The 26,935-nt window shown below is 37.7% G+C and overlaps 2 protein-coding genes across 6 annotated transcripts in view; one reads left to right on the top strand and one right to left on the bottom strand.

The window, feature by feature from the left end:
- Positions 1-1,183: 1,183 nt before the first annotated feature.
- Positions 1,184-11,296, bottom strand: LOC124154050 (FUN14 domain-containing protein 1-like). 4 transcript variants are annotated; one of them, XR_006863816.1, is made up of 4 exons: positions 10,714-10,980; positions 10,327-10,522; positions 8,638-8,871; positions 1,184-2,459 (listed from the first exon to the last, which is right to left on the bottom strand). XR_006863816.1 is itself a non-coding variant. In XM_046527543.1 (4 exons), the coding sequence occupies exons 2-4, from the start codon at positions 10,881-10,883 to the stop codon at positions 2,274-2,276; spliced, it is 552 nt and encodes a 183-aa protein (XP_046383499.1). In that variant the 5' UTR covers positions 10,884-10,899; positions 11,206-11,296; the 3' UTR covers positions 1,184-2,273. The 4 variants fall into 4 exon arrangements, 3 of the variants coding, with proteins under 3 accessions (XP_046383499.1, XP_046383500.1, XP_046383498.1); XM_046527543.1 differs by lacking the exon at positions 8,638-8,871 and adding an exon at positions 11,206-11,296 and having other exon boundaries at positions 10,714-10,899; XM_046527544.1 differs by lacking the exon at positions 8,638-8,871 and adding an exon at positions 11,100-11,191 and having other exon boundaries at positions 10,714-10,899.
- The window catches only part of LOC124154048 (histone demethylase UTY-like), a 179,498-nt gene continuing 163,848 nt past the window's right edge, over positions 11,286-26,935 (top strand). For both annotated transcript variants that reach the window (XM_046527540.1, XM_046527539.1), the window contains exons 1-5: positions 11,286-11,347; positions 11,483-11,699; positions 12,499-12,565; positions 13,544-13,733; positions 15,770-15,878. In XM_046527540.1, the coding sequence (XP_046383496.1) occupies positions 11,629-11,699; positions 12,499-12,565; positions 13,544-13,733; positions 15,770-15,878 (437 nt within the window). In that variant the 5' untranslated portion in view covers positions 11,286-11,347; positions 11,483-11,628. The remainder of the gene's footprint in view (positions 11,348-11,482; positions 11,700-12,498; positions 12,566-13,543; positions 13,734-15,769; positions 15,879-26,935) is intronic.

The following is a 26,935-nucleotide window of genomic DNA, read 5'->3' as shown; positions in this document are numbered from 1 at the left end:
ACAATGACACTTTATAATATGGCTGGATTTTGAGTCTACGGTCTTTGGTTCAACTCTGGAAAAGTTGTCAACCCACATGAAAAAAATTTTGCACCAGAGTGCATGTTCTAAAATACCATAGTGCCGTTGAAGAGATATTTTCATGACACTACGTTATGCACAGGCAAATTGCTGTAACTTAGCTTCATACATAGGCTCCTGTGCATGACTTTTTATGAAGCCTATATTCTGTTATTATTGTTGTCCGGCACCTACTTTTGAAGAATGTCTTGAAACTATACACCTTCATTCAAGGAAGTGTCTATTAACAGGAGGTTAACGAAAGTGTGAGGTATAGGGATATCAGTGTAATTTAGTTCAATTTTTTATCTGCGTGCAGTTATGTCAATGAGGCAACTTTCCTTTCCCTTAGGCAGGGTGCATTGATCTTACTTTCAGGTGTCCGAAGAATTCACCTAGATCTGAACTCAAGATGGGATCAGCAGACCGATGCCACACTGACTGGGCCATCATGCTCCCCACGTACACCGAAGCATAGAAATGTTCAAAATGTACAAAGACAAAGCTTGAAAGAATTTTTAGCTTCATGGAATAAATAGTTTTGCAACCTGCAAATATGGCTGCATGTAACTATTCAGAACATAATGGAAATGCTGTTGCATTTCAGTCAACCCAGGCCTGGCCACACATTATCATATAAGTGTTACGGGGCAAAACTGCTCCAAGCCCAACTGGTTTGTAGCTACAGCAAAAAGTTCTTGAAATTATTTTTTAAATTCGTGAGGCCATACATAAGAGTGAAAAACTTTCCCTGTGAGTGTGAGGCTCAGCCATGCATATGAGCTACTTTGCTCAGAATTGCATTGGGTACAAAAACCAGGAACACTTGGCACTCAAGAGTTTTAATTGCAGACTTATTTGCAAAAGCAGTCAGATGCATGAAACCCATTGCAATAACATTTAACCTGCCACTCATCATTTAACGTTAGAGAATACAGACTGACTCATACTCCTATCCATATATTGAAAAGTACACTCTTATTTCTGGCTTAACTGCCAGCACTCCACACACTTTTCCCTGGCCTATAAAATAACAAACATGGATGGTTCTGTAAAAGAAAAATATACACCAGTGCTAATAATACTGGACATAGATTGATGATTTATGCAAGAAAAACAGATGGATGGTAAGGATATTTTATTCACAACATAGTAAAAATTATTGTAGAATGTTCACTCAGTAATTACAATCAATGCACGATCTTATCCATAATAACAACCGATGGGCGCCATTTCTTTTTAATTCACAGACATTCGCATAATACTTATTTTCATTAGACTTGCTATAAAAAGCATTCAGGAACAATATGAATGCAATTATTTCACTAATTTTGAACAGATAACTAGAGCTATCCCAGCTCTGTCATATTCCCATCGATTCCACACTCATCTAGTCCACAAGTCTCTCATTTCTGTTCCACAATTAGTCCTTGAGATTCACCAGGCTTGGACATTAAAACACTTCTATTTGACTAACTACACAGCAAATGTAACTTCCATGTAGTAAGTACTAGTGAGACTAGAAGCCCTTAAAGCTATAAAACAGAACCACCACTACGCAGCCAAATCATATCTGGCCACATTCAATGAAGGGAAAAGAAAATAAGTCAAGAATCAAACCATGAAAGACCGAAACTGCTAAACTTTCCTTCCCCAGCTTCATGTCTTCTCAAGTTTTGCAGTCATCAAAACCAGAATGAAGGTGGAGGAAAGAGTTTACTTAGAAACATTTGGCTCTCATAACATATATTCTTCTAATCCCTCTATACTGAAGGGTAGCACTACAGGTCCAACAACTGGTGTTTGAGATTCTTCCAAAAATGCCCCAAACATCAAGGCAAACTCCCAATTATCCTTCCGCCAATATATTTATCAAGGAATGAATATTTTCTATGATTAATGATGTCGGATTTATAAAGAATATTATTACAAATTTAACAGAAATGTTTAGATAGTGACAAAATATATATTTAATGCAGTTTATATATGAAAATGTTAGTCCATGGATTAGCTGCTGAGTATAAGAAATCACTGAGTTAAGATTAATAGGTTTTGTTTAGAAATATGCTGTTGTAGAGCTGCAGATGCATAATAATTTCTCTTATTGTACGTGATTCCACGAGACATCCACCATTGAGGATAATTGGCAGTTTACATCACATGGTCATAAGGAAATCTGTGGCCTTCTAAGGATATTTTCTGAATGGAAATTATTACATGCCAGTCCCCAGTCCTAGAGCAAGCCCAGCAACATAAGACACAACGAACACATGGATTTCTCTGGTCTCAAAAGGTTCCTCTCCTCCAAAGAAATTATACCACTTGCGACGAGCCTTCCTTTCCTTGTCCTTCAGCAGTGCTTCTGCTCGATCAAGCTTGCGGTCTAAGTACCGCTCTGCCTGTAATTAGAAAATAAAATCAAATTGAGTCACTTGTATACAAATAATGCAAATAACTCTTAGCCTTAATAAATAAATAATATGTCTTTCATAAAATTATGGATAAAGCTAAATCCTTCACCAAGTTATCATTATGGGCTGTTTGTAAACAACAGCTAATGCTTATTTTCAGAAAATCCACGGAAACCCATTTAAATCTGAGCCCAGGAGATTATTTCAGGCTGTTCCCATTTTGTGGTAATCCCCAGCATCAAATATGTCAATGAGTTGTGGAATTTTAATAAGCTAATAATGCCACAGATGATGCAAATAAACCAAAATTGCCATTATAAAGGCATAAAGGATTATTGCATCATAAAGGCATAATATTCCTGGGGAATGGATAAAAGAGGCATTAAGGTTCCAAATTAAGAATTCACCAAAATATATGAGAATGGCTAACATGAGTGGTATAGTGAATCTATGCAACTTGATTAGCACTGATTGGACATAATGAATCCATATGAGTCTTATAATCATGATCTCTCCATCTTGAAAATACCATATAAATGTGTGTAAGAGACACACCTCTTTTCCCAGAAATTGCAGCTGAAAATGGGGTTGCATCTCTCACACGAATTTCTTATCTTCCCCCCTTCCCCAGTTCCAGTTGCAAGTCCAAGGGGAACTGAGTGGCCCTGGCTTTCAGTGCGAGTTAATCATCTAAAAACCAAGGTCAAAAACAAGTGGGAGGCAGGGGAGTTTCTCCCTTTGTGACGTATTTAAAAAAATACTCCTGCTTGCATTTCTTACTCATAAGCATCACATCATCGCATCTGTACCTCAGAGGTGAATATGGAAAAGATCGTGCCGGGTTTTTTTTGCTCCGGAGGGCACTCGAAATTTACTGCTACGAGTGGGCATCCAGCAGCATTTAAATAGTGCAAATAGTAATCGCATATCAAACTTAGAGACACACATAGTTTTGAAGAATAATATCTAGTTAATAGTCAACATCTGTCTTGCCAAGTAATTACCATAACACTATGGGCCTGATTTTTCAAAAATCATCTTCAGACGCTATTATGACGATTATTGCAATTGAAACTTACGTTGGTGTTAAAACATGCGGTTTAAAAAATTCAGAGTTGTACATTGTTGGACTAAATGGTGGATAGAAGAAATCAGAAATGCTTGTGAGCGAAGAGCGCTGAAGGAGAGGTAGAGAGGAAGAAGTATGTTCCCTCCGTCTTTCAAGCAACAAGGCTAAGGGCAAAGGAGCAAGGGACTAAACTGTTCAATCTTGTACGTGATGTCGTTGCCTTCAAAGCATAGTGATGAAGGCGCAGCAATGTGATGTACAGTTTGCGTTGCCTGAAATTTCCAGTTCGTCTCATCTTATTTGAATGCATTCATGCTACACTTGTTTCTTCCAAAATTATGCTGCTTGGACTATGTTGAATATCAGTAGCCATGTTGTAACTATAAAGCTTTGTGTCAATCAATTAAAAGCTTAAAAAACTTAAACGGTGACATATATTTGTCGTGTTGGGTCTCATTCTTTTTTGAACCTTGTGCACGTCATAAAATTGCTGGAAGCTATCGAGATATTTTCGAGATCAGTATGTGACTCACCTAGCATTTGGCCTCCAGAAACGGGGAGAATTGAAGCGGGTAGACCGAAAAAGGTTAGTCGGTGAGATGGTGTAAGGATGACACACGTTTCTATGGAACTTGATATTTTCCTTCAAAGATATTGATTTATGGTCTGTGTGGTCACCGAGAGGAAAGAAAACCTTAAGAGGAATGGGCTGATGGAGGGCTAAGGGTGGTTTCATGAAATATATGGCGTGGTTATTATCTTACGGTGCTGAGATACTCTCGATTCTGTAGTTGAAGCTCTTGGGAAGATTCACGCTATATGCCAGGCGTGTTTGCCTTAAAATTTTCCACGGCTGAAATTCTAATTCAATACTCCTACGAGAGCTTACAAACAAAATTGCTTGTGAGTAGGACAAGCATTACAGTGCAACGGCGCATGCAAAGAGAGGATTGGAGCTCTTTCTTCTCCCTCTTATGGGACGTTGTATTCACGAAAGCATTGATTTATCCCTTAGGCTGCGGGAACATTTTTTTAACATTTTGTATTTTTGGGATGGTCAGGGAGAGTTAAGCTGCAATAGCTATCCCTACAGTGTGGAAAAGTGGACTTGGGCTCTACCCAGGTAGCAATAAAATTTTGGAAAATTGAAGAAGGTAGTTGAGCCTTGGTCAAACGTTTTTCTGCAGTAAGCATACAAAACATATAAAAACATTCCCGCAGTCTAAGGGTTCAAATTTCGGATTAAAATTCAATTTCTTCAACAAATTTGGATCGGAAGTATAAGGTGAAGGGCATTATCTGTGGAAATTTAGATCTGAGGTATCTGAATCGACCATCCCTAGTAAGCATTATGAGGTTAAGACTACAAGTGAATACCTACCTATCTCAGAGTGCCATACATATCGTGTAAATCTTGCTGAAAAATGTTGCGTAAATTTTTAGTACTGAAAGGGAAAATTTTGATAACTGACGAGGCATTCGTCTGCTATACCAGCGATAGGATGAAAAAAATGCCGCAAAATGTTTTTCTTTAGCTCCGATGCTCAAAATGGGGTGTGTCTCTTAAACGCGTTTCTATAGCAATGCAGGTAGTAAGCAATAATCAGACAATGTAATAAGATCTGAACCCTAAAACTATTAATAAAGTAAGCTGATAAAAACAGGAAAATTTCCAAAATACCACTCTCAGTGGAGTGAACTTTTTCCGGAAGAACATCATAGAACAGCATGTTGATAAGGTACAAAAGTATATCGTACTGTCCACTTATTTAATTTCCCCTACTCAACTACAAGTGTTTCAAATGCGTTGCAGTCATCATCAGGTACTAACTCCTCATTATACTAAGGAAAAAACAGGACCTGATGATGACTGCGTGTCAGGTGAAACACTTGTGGTAGAGTTAGTGAAATAAATGAGTAGACAGCATGATATACTTGAGTGTCTTTTCATTCTCAATAGCTTTGTACCCAAAGGTTGGTTCTAATTAGCAGGGTTGAGATACCCTAAAGACAAATGAAAATGATAAAATCTGTTATTGGAAAGTACTACCAGAATTAATAAATCTGATTCAAAGAGTAGATAAACAAGAAAAACATAGTACTTAGAAAAACGAATGGAGTAGCACCCAATGAACTTAACTGAATCCCCAGATGTGGGAAAAAATAGAGAAAATAATACAATAAAAAAGATAAGAAAACATGCTTTTCCAGAAACAGAATAAAATGCACTGAACAGTAAAAAAAACTTTTCATCACATGAGAAATAAGTGAGGGAACCGATTTAGAAATAAGTGCAAGGGGTGAGTAAGGGTTGGCACGCAATATTAATATCTAAACCTTATTGGCACCCACGCTTTATTCTCCGGTAAATGAATAGCTTATTTTTTTCACTTTTTAGGGCATTTTATACTGTTATTGGAAATGGCGCACAACTTTCAGTCAAAAGTTCTAGAAAAAACTAATGCCATCTACGGATAAAATTTAAAACCCTTTTTTCAATTGGAAATTTAGTTTATTACTTAAGAGCACTATGGAAAAAAATTTCAAATGTGTGATTACTGAATATTGTATTGTTATCAGAAGCAAGCATTAAAAATTTCAAGCCGATCCAACAATGGTAAGTGGGTGAAAAATCAATTACAAGATTCTATCGATGAAACAGAAAGATGAAGCAAGTTAAGAAAAAGAATGTAAACTGGCTTGCTCAAATATCTTATGCAAATATCAAATCCAAAAACAGTTCAACAGCTCATAGATATAATGGTGAGGGACAATGTATTGGGCAAGATGGTTTGAATAAAGGTTTTTTATGGGAGCCTATCATAGCAACTTAGCAGTTCCTTTTAAATAATACATACTTTCTATCTCTAACTAATGAGGATGATTCCACGTTCATTACTATTTTTTTCAGCTATCACTATCACAATCATATTTTATTTGACTAACTCCATGAATGATATTGCAGAAAAATTCATTCAAATAAAAAGCCTCAGGAGCAGTTTTCGAAAGGGTCAATCATGAGAAGGCAATAAAGGCATCCTAACATTAGGTAGCGAACAAATTAACAAGAGGTAAGAAATTTCATGTTACAGTCATTAGGCTCAGAGGAGTATTCATTACGCTCTCTTTCACTTCCCCCTACGAAGTATCATCAAAGAAGTATGCTGTTTAGGAATATTGAAGTGCTGCAAAAAATAATGGCATGCGGATGTGGTTGGCATGAAGGTGCTATAGTTGAAGAAGAAGATAAAGAACAGGAAAATTAAAGGTTAAAAACATTGACTAAAGTGGAGGATTAAGGCGCGACCACTACCTCTTTCTTCCAAATCTAGAATAATTGTAAAGATGGTAATTTTAGAGGTGGGTCTCCAATTCAAGTTTTATTCCACAAGCTACAGAAACTATGTTTAAAAATAATTGATGTATATCTAAAAGCCATTTGTCTACGCATATTAGACCTCAGATGCATTATCACAGAGAGGTTTTGCATACCACCAAGGTACCATAATCCCCTCCTGATTGACTATTATTTATGAAGTAAAATACCTACATTACTTTTCATTAGCTCTTTCGTATGTTGGAATTTTCCCTCAGAGTATAGTCCTCTATCCAAGGCATTACAAATGATAATTGCCAGAAAATATTGAAAATGAAAAGCAAGTTTGAAAAATATTTTCTTAGACAGACCGTTACTTTACACACATAATTTAATTCAGGATGCACAGAACGTCTGACAAAATGAAATTACTCTGCTGAACTTTGCATTGCTATGGTTAACAGAGTTACTTAGTTAATTTATATGTTAATATTTGATAAAATATATTTCCAGAAAATACAATAAGTATTTACCAGACAGGGATGTAATACCATGCACAATAAATCTCAATATCATTATAGGGCTAAAGTACTGAACTGTTGGTTATAACGGTGATAACTTAATGCAGTCACCCGCAATGCACAAATGTATGAAAAGCTGGTGCTTAAACCTTGAGGTAAGATGAAAACTTCATTCAAAGAATGTTCAAGTTTCATGTCCCTACACTAATTGTAAGATGAAATAAATTAATACATACTTACAATAAGAATTACATTTCTTAGCTTCACTTAATTTTTTCACTACAGCCTGATTATTCAAGAAAATGAAGCTGATACACCCACCAACTTCATCACTATTACTTTGATCAAAGCATCAAAATTACAGGTCTTGGTAAATCTCTTCTTTGTTCTTTGGTGATTCAGATTAGCAAAATGACAACTCCACTAACATGGTCACATGGGGTGTGTATGTGAAGGATTAAAACAACTTGAAGCAGGTAAGGTTTTTACACAAATTGTGGTGTATTTGCAATTCTCAAGGCTTTCATTATATGTAGTCAACATAAAATGTGGACCAATTATTGATTTGTCAAAAAAATAAACAATACAATCAAGGCAAAGACTCAAACCAGACAGAGAAAATTAGTGTAAACCTGAAAATTATAGGTCAATAAAGAGGTACACAGGACATTTAATTAACAGGCTAGTTTCCATACTAGAAGTTTGGAAAATATAGAAAGTAAAACAATAAGAAATTTGAGAAATTATCTGAGGAGCACTTCAGAATTGAGTAACTGTTAATTAATAAGCCCCAATTTTTAAAGAAGTAAGGTGACTGTACAAATGCACTTCTTTCTTTACATAAATCATCAAACACAATAAAGCATTTCACACACTTAAGTTAATTCCTTACTCAACAATGAAAGGTTCGATGCTATTTTTAACGAGTACTACATTAGCATGAACTAAGCAAACAGAAAGCACATGGAAGTCATGACTTCTGAGTAAAGGTGAGGTATTTATAAAAAAACAACACCAGGTAAATGAGTCGAATAAAAACTAAACCGCAAGGTAGCGACACAAATTATCAATACTCAATAGAGGGACTCTCACAGCATGAAAATTTAAATGCAAACAATATTTTCTGAGATATCATGAGTACCTTTCACACAGAATAAACTTAATGTTCAAAATATTACATCGTTCTCCTAAAATGATAGCATGCTAGTGAAACCGAACACATTATTTTCTAAATAATAAGACAAAAAATAAGAGGCATACCGTTTACATTCTCTTGGCTGGTGAACACAAATATTTTCCAAAAATTTATGGGAAGCAAACAGTATTATGACTATTAAGGCCTTAGGAAGAATGTCATGGAAAATAAAAAAAGGAAAGGACAAAGGTGGAACATGAGAGGCTTCCAAAGGCAGTTTAGGAGGTTGCTACACCAATGAGGAATCCCCCCACAAAACCAGCTGCCATGTATGTATTCTCTTGTGCAAAGTGGCAAGCCTGCAAAGATAGATATGGTTCTTTCCTTTACTTTTAAAATTACAAGAAATGTAGGCTCATAGACTCCCCAAATTATTAGCACAGTGGGAAAAGAAACGGGATTATATGGTTGGAATTTATATGTCAGGTAGGTTAACTTTTGCAAATTCCAGCATTAAATAAAATTGTTTTCACACCAAAAAGAAGCTTTCATTGTAATGTCTAATAAAAGCAAATTGTGTACAGCATATGTTGGCAATAGTAAAAGATAAGAGAAAGTAAATAATTGAACAGTGAACTAAATTAAAGTCTACTGTAACCTATTCCCTAATAAATTTTAACAATGATGTACTATTATGATGAACGAGATTTTTTCATCTACCATGGACTCATACTTGAGATTCTTTATTGAAGATATGGTATCACATCAAACATCACCTGAATAGTAATGATTATATTCCTGATTAAACTTCAAAACAAATTCAATAATATCACAACTATTCGCAGCTTAACCATGGAATCTGACACTTTAACCACTTCAGAAAAATGCCTCACTGCTTTGAAAATATGATGTTAATGATAATATTTTTAAAAAAACCGAAAGGGGTAATAACTAATATAAACTTGAGATATGATCACAAGGCTTCCGCCTAATACGTGACTATTTATCCTTTCAACCACCCTAGCCAAATTATACCAATTTATTCTGGATTGACTATACAATATCTCCACAGATCGTCATTCAGTGCCGTTTTTCATCGAAACTCTCACTATTGTAATATTGTACTTCTTATCCCCCTCCCTTAAGGTGAGGTAGAGGAATAAATGCTAGACGGCTGAGGTGAATGACAGCGTTAAACTCACTACAAGTATTAAAAGCAACTCACGATGAATAGGTACATTTTATTGGAGTTCAGCTTAGTAAGATGGGGAGAGGGTGACATTAAGTAACCTCGGTAGCTGATGCACCATCCAGAGGAGCCAAAAAAAAATTACTTTTAGACACAAATGGTCGTCACCTTTAAATTAGAATTATCAAAGAGTTGCTGGTAGGCTGACGGCTACCTAACACTATCACAAAAATAATTATGAAAGAAACTTAAGCCGATTCCATTACTTGAATTGAATTAACAACGCCATCGTTGTTGGTTTAAATTTCAGAGGCTATTCACGAACAGCTACATGAAGAATATATTTTGCAACGGTTTATAGCCGGCGTGTTAAACTGGCATGGTGAGTATTTTGGGATCCAGCTTAGTCGGTATAAATCCATATACTTAAAACGTCAGTCCTATGAATGTGCATAAGATGGGAGGCTGGCACTACAATGTTAGAAATCTTTCCTTCGCAAACGCCCGCATCAATAACCATTCACAAAAGTGCAAAACAAAAGATGGTGTAAAATTAAAACATCTTTACAAAGTATTATCACAAAAATGCGAATTCTTCGACTGCTCTAGCATGTAAATGGCTTACCTTGTTCACCCACGGCTGTTTCTCACCGGTAGCTTTTTCTTCCATTTTGTCGACTACTTTATCAACTTTTCGATATATTTTATCCCAATTGATATGAATATAGCCTTGATGGTTCGCCACTTGCAATAAGATTATACCACCTCCAACAGCCATAGCAGCTACCTTCCCCACCTTCATTGCCAAAAATCCGGTGCACCTACAAATTATCGTTTATCAATACTGAATTATCAACATCAGAAAATAAATAACGCTATGCTAGCATAACAGACGATTTAAATGCATACATTCTGATACTGAGAGCAATAAATCTTACGCGGGACAGAGTAAAAAGAGGGGATAAGAGTGAAACCCCATAAGTTGAAAAGGCTGTAACCAGCCGATACTCACCATCCTGAGACCCCACCCAAAGCAATTTGCTTGGTAGCTGATGTTTTACTGACATCTCCAAGAATCTTTTCGATCACACCTTTGGTCTTCTTGGCCATTTCGTCCACGGAAACTAGTTCCTGGTTGTTTTCTTCTTTTCCTTTCGACTTGTTTCCTAATGCGGAAGCCATTTCCAAGTATCACAGCCTAGAATCAATGAAGAGAGAGAAATCACTAAGGGCGACTTCTGATTCTCGTAGGTAATGTCACTTCATTCCACAGACAAAGAATCACCCATAAAACAAAACCATTGCGTATGACTATGACGAAGATCTAAAATTAACGAACAACAAAGCACAAAAACTACAAAAAAGCTGACATCGTTGAAAAAACACGATATAAATTACATAAGTAAAAGGTCGCTACATTGCACATGTATTTCAAGAGTGTATTTAATGCTCAAATTTAATTTTAAAACCAAGAATTCAGCGATCATGTACTACGATTGTTTACCTGAGAACCTACGTTACGCAAACTTCAGCGTTAACTCGCCAGGGGGCAATATCTCCATTGTGATTTTGTGGTGGTTCAATGGGGAAAATATACTCGATTCCGAATGACCTTCACAATACAACCCTTTCATCGAGAATTTATAGTAATTGAGTGATAATTGAGTCTTTTATAAACTTTTGAGAATTATTTTCTACTGGATGATGGCGATAATGTATTTCAAAACTTGATATTTACTATGTGTATTTTACATCACTAAGTATGCCCCTTCAACCCACAGGCTGAAAGTGATGGCGCGTGCACCACTTCGAAGTGTGATAGGCTGCGGAGCGGCTTTATTGTTTTTAAATGAGTGAAAATGGAGATATTTATAAACTATAAGAAAATGTGTGGTTGATTTTAGTGCGATATACATTCTGCGTCAGGATGATGGCGCAGGAAACCGACGATATTAACCTTACACCGCAAGAACTGCAGGTGCTGTCTGAACTTGACAGGTAAACAACATGGCTCCGAGTGCCTGTATTAACTTCATTTTTGATTGAATCCAGTAAAGAACGTATTAAATTACATTGAATCGCACTGCATGAACAGATTTATGAGGATCATTTTTACCATGATGTTGTTGAATTAACAATGCAATTAGCTCACCCACCTATTGTCACAGCATCGAAAGGGGCTTGTCCTGAGAAGTTAACAATTATTGATGCAAGCCAGTGTTTTAATTTTTGTGTGGCAGTTTGTTGAGGTACTCGACTTTGTGGAAACCGAGGTAGAGCTTCAGCTCAATGAACAAATGCCATTAGGGTCCATTTCGATGTGAATGTGTTGCTGCAAGTCTTTTTCTATCAGCTGTGGTGCATTTTCAGCTTAGGAATACTTATTTGAGGCTTGTTTTTGGAATATCTACGGCTTTTCTGTAATCAGAGCAGTTTTCAATGCTGCTCATCTATCGAGAGAAATGAATGAACATTTGGTGATGTGCTTTCAAAACAATTGCATTTGAAAACAGTTCAAGTTATGTTGAACAAGTTTGTATTGAAAAGACGTTTATCGAGTGGATTTTAAAAATTAAGAATAAGAACTGTTCGTGCTAAGTAATCGGTCTGCAGTTCAAATAAATCTCAAACAGAAACGCGAGCAATGTCGGTAGAGAGTAGCACAAGTCCCTTAATCTCCATTAAAACGACATTAAGGGAATCACCTGTACACTTATTGCACGACATCCACAAAGTTTTTGTATCATGTCAAAGAAGCATATCGCTATGTTAATATTTTTTTTACTCATTCTTCTAGCCGGCAATTTGGATTTCTGAAGCTCAACACCACAGAGCAGGCTAAGAAAAAAGCTCTTGTTCTGAAGGTATGTAATTTTTGTGTTTTACTTCGAGTGGTTGGTATGAAAAATGTTTTCATCCATCTTACTGTAGGTTATAATTGTTACGTCCTCGCCGAACACGAATACATACCAAATATTTATCAAATGAAATCAATAAGGTAAAGGAGTTCACAAATGTAGGAATACGTATCATTATAGCTAATTACTTATACAGAGAAAATGATTACCAGTTTCTGCGAGAAAATTAGTGGAAATCCACATCAAATTTTTTTTTTAAACTTTGTGAAAAAACTGCTCACTCCTTGTGAATTCCAGTGTTGAAATTATCGATCTTGTTTAAATACATGTTGTCTTTTAACGGATCTAGTTGAAATGCTAATGTATTATTATTATTATTATAAATTTTTATTCTATGATATAATATTTATGTGCAAAAGTGTGATGTATAATGGTATCTTTATTGAAATTTGTTCAGCGTGCACCAAGAATTTGTTTTTCTGCCGTTTTCATGAATAATTGTGTTAGTTGTTATTGTTTTATGGCTTAGAGAGCTGAGTGTAATTGCTGACATCATTTAGTTCTGGAATGCATTTGTGGAGTGGATTTGTTTGGTTTAGATGTTTGTTGGCATGAGCATTTTGTCATACTCATGGTCTTGCTGGTATACTATAGCATTTTCACCAACTCTTCTAGTATATATGCAAGTTAAGTTGTAAATTTTTTATTAAGCTGATTCTAAATGAATTGAATGGAAATTGCCCTTATATTTTAGTTTTTTCCTCTGTATACTGCCACTCTAAATTTTCTCTGGTGATTGCTGTTGCATAAATTACTTCATTTTGTATATCTTCTGTTAGCAGCTAAAAAAGGTAATGTGATGTGAAATATTTTGGTTGTTGTTTTATTGAATTAACATTGCATGATTCACCCTGAATATTGATAATGAAATTTCATATTGAATAGATGTTAATGGCTTCAAAACTTTCTCTTCTTCATTAATAGGCTGTCAAATATTTGGAGCGAATGATAGTGCAGGCACAAAGCCAGAAGGAACGTAACAAACGAAATGGAGACTCAATTAAGGAAGAAGACAGTGGAGGAGATGGGTCATCTGATAAAGAGATTAACATTGATCCTAAGACGTACTGCAAGCTGGGCCACTTCCACCTATTGCTCGAGGATTATGCGAAGGGTAAATTGCACTTATTTTTTAACCAGTTAATATTAATATGCTGTAAATGCTATCTGCCTATAGAGATCATCTCCAAGAGAAGATAGCTTTGGAAAGTTCTCTTGTCTCCTCTCCCTCTCGGAGACAACACAATAGTAATTAAGATAGTCACAAAAGCAACCTATTTGTAATATCTTGGTGACTCATGTGAAGGCTTACTTTGGCTCCGCATCTAAATACTTTTGTAATTTCTCTTTTTCCATGTGTCACAAATTTTGTCCCAGTGCTTTAATGAACCCTTAAACCTCCTACGGAAAAATCTCCAAAGCATGATCTCTCTCAATATATCCTCCAGCACCTCCTCTAACTAGTCTTGAAATAGAGATCTTTCTTTGTTCTTACTTGTTGTTGGTTCAATAAATAAAGTAATTGCAATGAAGTAACAATTAAACTCTTTGCTACTTGCACATGAATGTTGAAATTTGTGATTAAAAATTGAATTACCCATTTTTTGTCTTCAGTAGCTATGTCAGAGTATTTCCAAGCATTAGGACAAAGTTTCTTACAGCAAGGGTGAAATTTAGTACTCATGCGTGTGACTGCAGTGAAATTCACTTTTTAGGTGCAGTGCATTAGGATAAAGGACTGAACAAGCCAGTTGAAATTTGTGATTAAAAATTGAATTACCCATTCTTTGTCTTCAGTAGCTATGTCAGAGTAGGTAGCATGTATTTCCAAGCATTAAGGCAAAGTTTTTTACTGCAAGGGTGAAATTTAGTACTCATGTGTGTGACTGCAGTGAAATTCACTTTTTAGGTGCAGTGCATTAGGATAAATGACTGAACAAGCCAGATGATCATATGCATGGTCCTGGAAAACATCTCTTGAAGCAAAGTTATTCCATTTGGGAAAAATCATGTGCTTTTACTGGGGCTTGAACAGTGGGGCCGACTCCATGGGGCCTGAGGGGGCCCGAGCCCCCTCAAAAATTTGTTATGGGTGTGAGGAAAAAAATGTGTCATGATTGTCGATTTTCCCCGGAGTGTCCAGATATCGAGATTCGAGTTATCAGGGTTCTAATATTGATCATATGACTCTTCTTAAATGCTTAGAAAACTTAAAACTCACTACTTATAAAATTTCCCAGGGCCAGATCCCCGGTTTGAGCCGCCCCCCAATATTTTTTGTAAGTCAACGTCCCTGGGCTTGAATCAAGATATCATACCATGGATAGGGTTAGCTGTTAGCATTCATATTATCAATAGTAATTCAAACAGTTAACCCATGTGAAGTTAATAAAATTATGATAACCGAGTTATATTTTTTCCCATTGCACAATGAAATGAAAGATAAGTTTAAAATTTAATTAGTATTAGTTTGGAAAAAAATCATTTGAATTTTAATTAATATTACCTCCCTTACTTTTTTAAAGTCAGATGTTTTTATTCAACTTCCCCTCTGCAATTCTTCAGTTCTCATTGAAAGTTTTTGGCTATGGGATGATCAAAGTTGATTTTCTGTAGCATAGGCTCTGTATAATTATGGTACTTGTCTATTGAATATTGAAACAGCAAGGAAAGATTCTATTTTTAGAAAGGACTTGGTTTTTTCTTAATCCTGTAATAGAGGTAGTCAAAGATTAATTTTCTACTTGATCTCGGGCATGAAGGACTTTTATCTAGTGATATCACTTTTCCAAGTTATCTTTTGAATATTAACATAGGGTTAAAGATGTAAAATTGTGTCCATATGCATTTTAACCACAGCATCTCATTGGCAATAGAAATATTTTTCTTCCCAAGTAACAAAGATGATTTTTATCATCCCTCTTACACTAGAAGAAGAATGAATATTAAGGTAAAATAAAAATCAATCCAGTTACATTAGTAGAATGCAACCGGCATATTTTTGAAATTATTAAAAAAATGACTGACCATAAGTGAAGTTACCCCTTCATAATGAGCCTCTCTTGAAGTATTAAAATGCTCATTCATTATATAATAGTATTACTGGCTACTAAATTTTTTTGTCTGATGATATGGAAAATTTCCTTTCAGCTATGTCTGCATACCAGAAGTTCTTCAGTTTAAAATCTGACTACTGGAAAGATGCAAACTTCCTGTATGGACAAGGACTAGTGTACTTCCATTTCAATGCTTTTCAGTGGTGAGTCTAAAATCACATTTAAATTTATTTTTGTTCCATAGCATAACAAAGCTGTGCTCTCTCTCACAAAATATTGGCCGGCTTCTGATTGCAGTTAGATTTTATTTTTGATGTACAGTTAGTGGTAGTCACTGCATCATTCTTTACTTTCATGACTTCCAATTCAATTCTGCTCGTATGTGTCAGACTTTTAATTAGGCATACACAATTGTTGGATGCAATTTTTTAAAGGTTTTATATATGTGAAGATTTCTATTCTAAGTTTGTAAGTTAGCTAAGTTAGGGTGCTGTTAAGGTTATTTATGCGTAGGAACTGCTTATACATTTGTTGTTTGTGGTTTGATGTTGAGTTAAAGTGGACCTTCCTTATGATATATGCATTGCTTGGCATTTTTAGGGTAGTATTCGGGGAAATAGGGAAAATTGAAACTTCATGCCATTGACTAAGTTGGAGGATACTCATTCAGGGCTCATATCGGTTAGTGAAATCTGGGAATGCTCTGGGATATAACATTTTGGAGTGCAAGTCTTGAAAATGTCAGGGATATTAGATTATGGGCATGGAAAAACTCCAAAAGCATAATAACACAAAGAAAATCGTGGTTGAATGTGTTGTTGGGCCTGAACAGCAAGATGGATGTTTTGTTGCCAATTTGGCTAAGCGTCAAGAGTTTATTTGGCACCTTGGAAGACTTGGCGCTACTTAACTTTATTTCTGCTGCTACCACTAGTGCTTCATTTAATTTCGCAATACTGCTTGCTGCGTTTTCCCATAAAATGTCATCATACCACTCACTGCTTTGGCATTGATATAAAGGGAGGCAAATTTTCAAAATTCGGGCTGGAAATTAGAGAATAGTCAGGGAATTGAACATAGGAAGTTGGTTGAAGCCTGTGATTCCTTAACAGCTTTTCCCTTCAAAATATCAATAATCTTGGTTTTAAGTAATGGAATGCAATCTGTGGTGAAAAATCTTATTTTAATTTCAAGCATTTTTTTAAGTTGTCGAATTTGACTGCACTGAAATTGATTGATTTTAAAGTTGCTCATTACCAAAAGTCAATTTTTAGCATTACTTTGCATGTTTTAAATTGGGCTGAAAGAAAAAATTCAGGAGTTATTGACTAAATTTTATTGCTTTTATGTTGTGTGTTTCAAATATCAGGAAGATTTGAAGACAAATTAATTGCCTTAGTGCTTTTTAATTTTTTCCTTTCTGTTTTCAATTTTAATTTCCTCCCTTGACCATATAATTTTAAGTAATATTCTGTCGGCAGTACATAGTTTTCAAGTGGTTTGGTGCATATCAGGTGTACACATTTATGTGTACACATACAGGTGTACATATTTATATATAGATAAACATGATCACTACTGTAAAATATGGAGAATGCTATAGAATTTTTAAATCATCTAATGTTACTTTTAAATGTAGTTAGGGGAAATTTGTATTGCCCTTAGGTTTTCACTACTCTGTAATTGATTGGATAATTCTAGGCAAGATTAAACTCAAGGTCCTTACATATTCGAATTTTAAGAAAGAGATATTCACCCATCAATTTCAGAATTTATTATCAATCCATAATGATCACAGAAGGAATGTGTATAAGTGTAGGAGGTGCAATGGCTGTCATGGAACGGCTGTGATTTATCATGGCTATGTTTTGTTATTCTCTGTTTTTAATATGTCGTAGACAAAATTGGATGCATTTAGCATTAAATTCCAGGGTTCTGCTGTTATACTCAGGTAGTTAATCAATATATTTCAATATTATATTAACATCTGTTAGTTGTAAGTCTGCATTTCGTACTTTGGATTTTAAAACCATAAAAATCGGTATTTGATACTTTGCCCATCATATGCCAATCTCATATGTTTTAATCATCGATGTGGTCCCTCCTATGAACATTTCGTGGTATTTTATACGTCCCGGGGCGGACGAGACTTAAATCTGGTGCACCTCGTACGAACCTTCGCCGTCAGGTGGCAGCAACGTCGTAACGGCAGCATCCCACACCGTGGAGCGTAATGTTGGACGTTTCGCTTGTGGTCCGCCAGGTGGCAGATCCATGCAGAGTCGCTTCCGATCCCTAGTTCCAACTCGATTCGTTACGAGACGGAGGGGATGGTTTTTTTTTCGAGGCTTGAAGGGGGCCTTTTCGTAGGGGAAGTAGAGACTCTGGAGGGGCTTCGAACGAAGGGAGAACAAGCTTACGTGCAGTTGAGTTCCGTAACCATGGCTGCCAGCTTTGGACGAGGCCCTTGTTGCCGTGTTGCCAAGCTGAGTGCGGAGCGCGGCGCGACTAGACTCACGGCAGGCAGGTCGTTCACATGACGCCCAGTGATGGGACGGTCTGGGAAGAGAGAGAGAGAGAACTGGTGGAAAGGATGAAGATAGTCTTTTACCCTCCCGCTCAGGAATAGGGTACAACTCCCCCCTCGGGTTGTCTGGACCGTCCCCCGCTTTGGTTTTCTCCGAAGAAAAAAGTCCTTTCCTATTTTCAAACTTGCCCCCTTGCCGACGTTTGGGGTGTATTTTCGATTGGGGAATTTACGGTGTGGCAAGATTTTACGCCTCGAGGTCGCGTATATTTCAATTCGGTCAATCCTTACACCTCATGGGTTTTGGTACTGATATTATTTTAGGGCGGGGGATCAAGTACTTCCGAATACACCCGCCCTAATATCTTGGTAGGCCTTTCCTACTAAATAATTAACCCTCCAAACCCTACCCCTCCGCTAGGTTATCTTATGGCCGGGGGATCAAGGGATATATTTTCGGCAACACCCGCCCTAAAACCCCAATATTAGTAAGTCTAAGTCCGCCCTTAGTAAGCCTTACACGATCGCCTGGTGGTTTTTAGTGCGTGCTGGTGTTTCTAGTCCTGTTGAGGAAGGCGTTATGAACCAATGCCCGCGAAGGTCAATGCCTCTCAGGGTTCAAGTCACGTCTCCCCATACCTGAGTCAGCCTTTCCTATCCTCAAGTCGCATGGGTTCGGTTATCATTTCTGAGATTTTATTGGGTTCGCACCCTCAATGGTTTTTGTGTGATCAGAAGAGTGATTCATTTTTAAACGGAAATAAGCATTGGTGACTGAAATCTTTTTTCAATGCTGAAGAAATATCAATTTTATGGTATGTATTTTTCTAGATTTACGTCTTCGACGATAGCCTGTTCGTTGCGTGTGATTCGTTACTGATCCTGTCCGTCTGCCAGGTGGTTTGCTGAGTCGAGGGAATTAAACTTTGAGATATAAGTGGGAATTAAAGTAGAGTGTGATAATCGACCGGAAAGGCGACTTAAGACTTGAAAACTATTTTGATATGTCGGCCAACGTGAGAAAATAATATTATGTGAATTAAAAGTTACATAAAATTGAATTTTTTTTTAAACATAAGAACTTTTCGGCGGTTGGCCCTCCCCTGCCGAACCGATGTTCGCGGTGTTTAAGTTATTTCGGGTTTCCCACTGGATGAGGTTCTCCATATCTGGCGACGTTTCGATGGTCGTGTCGTCCATCGTCATCAGGGCTATCAAGCCAGAGATGGAGAACCGCATCCGGTGGGAAACCCGAAATAACTTCAACATCATCATACGCCGGGAAAAACTCAGATCTTTCTTCGATGTTCGCGGGTTCAAGCCTTCTTTGGGTAGGTTGCTCCTTCCCAGGCCATGGGTGTTTGTGATGGTCCAAAGTCGTTATTCATTGGATTTCATCGTTGTAAATGCGCTGTTTTCGAGGCGGTTAAGATTAATAAATAAAAACTGTCTCTCTGAAGGTTGTGATTTGTGGGTATTATAAGCATATGCCATGAAGAGTGAGAAATAGTTAACAGTTGCTTCGGTTAAGTTAGATTTGTAAGGAGGAAATACCTAATCGCCCTGGTCCATGCCCTTCGAGATACTCACTTAATTAATTGCAAATTTTGCCTTCTATAATTCGAAGTAAAACTCTTTGCTTTCATTCTATCTATTAATTACAATTATTTGGGTGTAATATACGTTAAGAAATCGTAAATTACGTCCATGTCGAGGGATGAGTGGAAGAGTTGACCGAACTGCGCAAAAGTGATGTAATTCATCCAAACTCCACACCTCAACGCGCCCACGAGTTATGCGTGGGTGGAGTCTGTGACCCTGACGTTGAGTTCCGTCTGTTTGTCAAACTTGGAGACCAAGGTGCAACTTCCTGTCGCACTTCGTTCATCTTTAGGTCTCCCTTTCGGAGAGGTGCGGATACCTCAGAATACCATTGAAAGTTTCTTCACGTACGCGTATGGGCGTATACGTCGGTGTTCGCTCGGCTATCCTCTTGTACACTCCGCGTGATTTGACGCGAGGATCATGATTGAAGTTCGCAGAATGCATTGTGGGATAGATGTGCTGCCATGTGCGAGATGGCGCATGACAGATAAATGCTAATGCGTGCTGCCTCATGGCTGTGTTGTTACTGTAGTTTTAGTGCGTGAGGGCAGTGATCCGTGTTTCCTTTTCTGCTCTCTCTCCTTTGGCCGTTTTTTTCACGTAATTTCCTCTCGAGAGAATCCGTCACTCACAGGCTTCAGGTGGAGTACCTTTTGAATAGAACTGTCTGGATATCGGAATAGTCTTGTTTGACCTGTCAAAGGAAACTATTCGCCGTGTAGCTACATAGGAAAGACCTTAGACACGAATGCTCATGCTAGTAATGGGATGACATTATAGTATTGTCGGCATTTTTTTATCATCAATTCGACTCGAATGATCTTTCTCAATTTAGTTTTCTCGCTTCAGATGTTAACGTTAGCGGTAATGGAGTCACAACCTTGGTGATTTCTTATATAGGGTCATAAATTGTCCCCATAAAATAGTCCCTATATAACTCTCACTATATTTGACGCAATGGCATTCAACGATATTTTGCTCATGACTTATTCGTCCAATGGTCAAGGAGTTAAATGGCGTACCAACCCTAAAAAATCAAATCTATTACCTCCATCCTCAGCCGCAAAGTACTAGGGACTAAAGTTTGTCTTCGCGTCGGATCGGACATCTATTTTTCATATAGCACTTTAAGTTTGACATTCATTCTGCATTAAAACATTCTTACAGGCTCGTTAATTGCTATAAGCGGATGGAAATATTTAGGTTTGGTCAAATTTTAGTTTATTTTCTGTAGATTTCAGTTATTTGGTCCACCGAATGTTAGAGAACTCTGCTCTTTTGGGAATTCAGGAATTATTTTGAGTTTTCTCCGCTACTAAAAGACCGTTTAAACGGGCTACGTATCGATGTTATTTGCCCAAAAGGTACGTGAAGAAATACAACCATTTAAAACTTAGTAAATGATTTTTTCATCCTCTCCCTCTTAATTTGTCGACTATGCATCAGCTATCCTCGTCACTCAAGCAGCTGCTTGAATTACGAACTCACGCTGTATTGCGTGAAGGCTGAAGGAAATAAATCTGATCTCAGATTCAATTTTAAAAGTTAACCATTTATTCACAAATAAAGTTAAATAATAGATAAGAGAACAAACATGCATTAAAATCCTGAAACAGTATTCTTTGTTACGTCCGTGTCAGCGTATTTACTGAGTGCTTCGGATAAATGGAGCAGCCACCTAGATAGGGCAAAATGTACCGGTCCTTTTGTGACCAAATAAACGGAACTGTATTTTATATGTACTGTATTCTGCAGTTGACCCAACAAAAATTTTTTGCTACCCCCTTCTGATATTTTTCCCAATGGAGTACCTTGCGCCGCACATCCTCCGTGTGAGCGGTCCATAGCCATATGTCCCTAGCCTGAGACCCTGGTATGGTATTTGGTGGAGGTGACCGACAGCTTGGGTCACTTGCGTCATGAGGGAAGGAAGAGTGTTGAGAAACCCGGCGTCGGCGTTACTCTTTACCAAAGGTGCTAAAGGGACCATCGTTTAACTTCCTATCCGACGGACGGAATGCTGAACTTGGAAACCCTCCTCAAGCCCCTCTATCTGGGATCGGTTTGGCTCCTTGCACACGCTCCGATTTTGGTTGGCCGGTAAAAAAAATACCGGCCGATATTTCATCGGTGGAGCGCTGCTTGCACATTCGCCGACCGGTCAAACGATCGCTTGCTTGGTTTTTGAGGCAACTGACTTTAATCGGTACCGGGTCGTGGTCAGTCAGTGTGCAAGCTCCTATGCCTTCCAATACTTCACTATTAAGGCCGTTGTACGCGGTACACGGAATTTCGCAATCTGACGTACGTGTGAAGGCGCAATCCAAATTGCGTCGTGTAAAGCGGTGAATTGCCAGAACACATGCGAGAATGCGTGGATGCGAGACGGCAAAATAACCCCTGTTCTAATTTCGTTCATGCATTCGCGCAATTCCGTGTCCCGTGTAAAACGGCCTTTAGAATGTGGACGGCCGATTTTATACCGACCGTCGAAAATAACTGGTGTGTGTGAAAGGAGCCTTAGTCTCTGAAAATTCTCCGACACCGCCGGGATTCGAACCCTGGCCCTGGGTTGTAAGCCAGCACTCTCGCCACCTCACCAACCCCGGTCCTCATGCACATACCGTACCGCCGGCTCGCAATCCTCTGGCCGATTGCGGGAAACGAATTATCAATGAGGGCGGAGTCGTTATTCATGAGATGACGCCCGTATTTTCATTGGGCCGAATCAAGCGGGGCAGCGGCCGCCTCTCCCCCCCCCTCCCTCCCTCTCTGGACCGATCCCATTCATTTGGAGCGATGCGAAAACTCGTTGCCCGGGGATGGCCGAGGGTAAAGGAGGATTGAAAAAATAAACAGCCGTAAGGGCCCGAGTTATTCCAGCCGGAGATCTCTTCGCTGCATCCCGGGCGATTATCGGTCGTCATTAATTTTTCACTCTTACAGTTTCGTCATTTCTTGCTCGACGATATCTTTTTATTGCGTTTTTGTGCAGCATTTTCCGTACTGAGTATTTATACAGGTACCAATGTGAAATATTACTTTTTTCCAAGTCAATAGTAGTTTATTAATTTTATGATTTCATTCTCTCACTAAATTCTCAGCAGAATAGCTAAGGCGCAGAGAGCATTCCATCAAAAGGAAGATATACTTACAGCAGGAAATTTCAATATAGAAGTAAGGAAACTATTTAACAGAACTTACATTTCCTTGATAAGAAGACGGAACAACCATTTGGGATATATTTCGAGACATTTTGGCCTGATGAAGGCAGTCGCCGAGAGACAAGTGAATGGAAAGAAGTGGAAAACAAGACCTCGAAAAAAATATATGGAACAAATGAAGAAGGATGTGAAGGAGAAGAAATACTAATTAAATAATACAAGAAGCGTAGGTTTGAACTAATTAGCTGATAGGAGAATTAAGTGGAAAGCTGCGTCAAACCAATCTTAGGATGTTGACCAGTGATGATGATGATCGTCTTACGAAATCTGGTATAATTTTATAGGAATCTACGAAGGCGACTGCCGTAAAGTTATGTGCCGGGGTGATGTGTGACGCAAAATCTTGGGTCTTGAGGTAGAAAATCTTGGAGTTCGGGCTTGTAATGAGAAATTTAATTGAGGAGTTGCAATGTACAGAAAGAGGGACTGAGTTAGTAATTTTTGCGGTGATGGTGGATAAGAGGAAATGACCCCATTAAGAAAGGATTGAATCAAGAAAATACTTCAAAATGGTTATATGTGGTGTTAAGGCGAGGAAATAACCTTGTAACTAGGGAATTCTAGTATAGTTACGACGGAATCCTAAGTAGGTAATTTACGAGGTGGATTGAAAAAGACTATGGTGCCAATGTTAATTCTCGTGTCGTTGTACGATGATCCGCTAAAGATGGTCAATATCAATGGTTTAGCTTCCTTCTGAACTTAATGAAAACGTTAATTTCCATGATAATAATAAATATAGATTACCATAGTCCTTGTCTCTTACTTAAAAAATTAACCAGTGATTAATTTACAATCATGCCGTCATTGAAGTGGCAATCGCGACATCGGCGAATTTGTTAATCAATTACCCCACGTGTATTTTCCGAATTTGATTCACATATTTGACTGAAGGAGTCTACCACGACAAGAAATTGATGCATTAATATCGAAATCATCAATAAATTTTAACCCGTCGATTACATTATGGTCAGAATTATTTATCTACTTTGTTAATTGCATCAGCTTTTCATTTGTCTGTCTGGTTCACAACTTAGGAAACATTATTCACGCTATATTTTCCACTCTGTACATGTTTTTTTAGATTCTGTCCACCTGCTGTATGGTATTTTTTGCTGCGGCAAAAGAAGGCTTTTCAATTCATTGCGGAGTGAAAACTTGTCGATTTTTATAAAATGTAGTGAAGGAGTTTTTAATTAAATACCCGTATTCAGGTTTTGGGAGTTGTGCTTTCCGCGATACCATTACACATAGTTAGCCATTATGAAAATTTAAACCTTTACTGCTACCATCTTTTTCCACCTTTCGGGGAAAATTGAACTAAATGTGACGAGGTTATTTTTTAATTACGGTCCTCCTCTTTCACACGACTTCCATTGTCAACATAATTGGGTTTTCAAGTCTGAAAGCGTTGTGTTCAGGAACATTGTAGTTTAATCGATTCTGGTTTATGTTTTTGCGATTTCATATTCAAAATATTAGCTCTCGATAATTGTGATTCGTGAATGAAAGAACGAGATGCTTTATCGCATAGAGTCAGTGCTCCCTCGCATATTGGGTTAGCAGCAATGATGTTTTGTTCGTTGTTAGCTTTCGTCGATTTTGCGAATAGCCCTTATCGTCTCTTGATACAGGTGTTTTGCTTCTTGCAAATCGGTGGTATCCCTGTAGAAAGTAAACACATGAATGAGCTCAGGAATTCGGATGCGCAATTTTTTTTCTCGTCAGTTAAGGCATTGTCACATCACCTATCGCCACTCTGGTGTATGGATTCCTCGCAATGAAACAAGAATTTTTTGTTTTTTCTAATGTATGGTTTTTGTGGCTCATTTTATATGCATTAGAGGACAATACATCGAATATTCGTCTTTCACATTCAAATATCTTCCGCTGTCATTATGAAAAAGTCTGAAATTAACAAATTTCGATTATTAAAACCAAATTTACACGAATTGTCGTTGATTTCTTGATAGAAATGCTTATTAGCTGATTACAGGTGGAGGCTCGAGGATGCAACCGCCCTACCTCCCACTGCCCCGGAAAATCCAGGGATAAAATTAAAAAATGGTAATCATATGGGTAGAAAACCTTGAAAGCTCCCTCTAAAAAATTTATTTAACGGCTTAACTCGTTTCGACGCTTTCTCGTCATTTCGCACTTGAAAACGCGGTGTTTCGGAAAATGAAGTATTTCCGTGGAAATTCGTGCTAATTTCTGCTATTAATGATGGATCGATTCCAGCGCACTGACTTATCAAAATATTTCTAGGGGCCAATATAAGTCGTGAACCATTGGATGAGAGACTTTGATTTTTTTTCTAGGGTTACAGCTCTATCTCATTTTGCGCGATAATTTCATACTTCCTTGAGCTTACTCATTCTGAATAAGTTCAACAGATTCATACTTCAATTGAAGTAAGTTAGACATATTTAAATAAATAAAAGATCGTAGCACTTTTCCACAAAAATTTTAATGCGTACAACGCGTTTCGGCTCACTGAGCCATCATCTCGTACAAGACACTTCAAAACATTTGAAAATCCCTTTTATCTTAAGGGCATAAAAGGGATTTTCAAATGTTTTGAAGTGTCTTGTACCAGATGATGGCTCAGTGAGCCTAAACGCGTTGTACACATTAAAAATTCTTGTGGAAAAGTGCTACGATCTTTTATTTATTTAAATATGTACTCATTCTATTTCTCGACAAAGTTTCGTGCTTCCTATCTTTAGCAGGTTTCGTCCGAGAGTGAGAGTGGGCCAACAACGTATTTAGTTATGGCAATCGATACTCCGCAGCTCCCATCCGGTTCGCGCCTGGACACCAGCCCGCAAATCTCCTCCCCCTAAGTTTAGGCGGCCGGCCCCCAGGGGCCTCGAGGATTTTGTCCGGTGGGGAAGGATTTAAGTGCATCCATCCTCGGGGTATTGCTTTTCTCACCCTCCTCCATACATCCTTTCGGATCTGTGAAGGGAGTGTGAAAATTATGGCTCAGCCGAACAAAGGAAACTAGGAAGTTCGCGATATGGTTTTCCAATGCCTGAATGAGACTAAACTAATCCATCTATTTGCAAATCGACTTCATTTAATGTAATTGAAGTCCGTGAATGGCCGTTCTACTTGTACGTTAAGCATTCTGAGTTCATTTGGCTCTTCGGGTATCTTCTTGACTTGTTGATATTCGCGATTTCAATATTGCGTAATAATGCGTTGCGTATATCGTTGTTGCACATGCGTGAGTTTAATCTGTCGTCTGGAATTATCCTGCGGCGATAAATGTATCCGAAGTTAGCGAGCGATTACATTACTTCTAAATACCGTGACGTGAATGTTCTCCATTTCTGTTTTCTCTGCTAGACGAAACCGTGGGGAACTCCTTTCTAATGAAAAACCATGAAATCCATATACCTGTTATCCCAATTGATATCCGAAGTTTTTGCGTCATAACTGTTGCGTTTAGAGAGTAATTTATGGCCTTGATATCATTAAGCCTACGTCAACTTACGTAATATTCTGGCCATTTTTTATGAATCCTATGGTACCATGTAAATTCTTCTTGAATGGTGACTTGAGGACAAAGAACAAAAGAAGCATCTCCCACATGCATAACCCGATACTAATAGGAGGTGCCTTGAGGAGAATGTATTGGCGTATCGTTACACAATATGATCTTTATCCTTGCGATATGGGCACCCTGGATCTGTGATCATTTTTCTTTCGGAAGAAAAATCACTTTGACTAGCCGAATTTTTTTCACCTCAAATAGCAATTTCCAAACTGTTGATAAAACTTTACGTACTCGTTGGTTTATTACCTGAATCGTTAAATTATTAATTTTAGAATAGATAATGAAAAAAACTCTCGAATCGATTTTCCATGTTTTGTAAACGAATTTATTTTGTCATTT

Source organism: Ischnura elegans, chromosome 2, assembly GCF_921293095.1.
Source record: "Ischnura elegans chromosome 2, ioIscEleg1.1, whole genome shotgun sequence".
Lineage (NCBI taxonomy): Eukaryota > Metazoa > Arthropoda > Insecta > Odonata > Coenagrionidae > Ischnura > Ischnura elegans.
The sequence above is the reverse complement of the archived record's forward strand: the minus strand, read 5'-3'. Positions and strand labels throughout refer to the sequence as shown.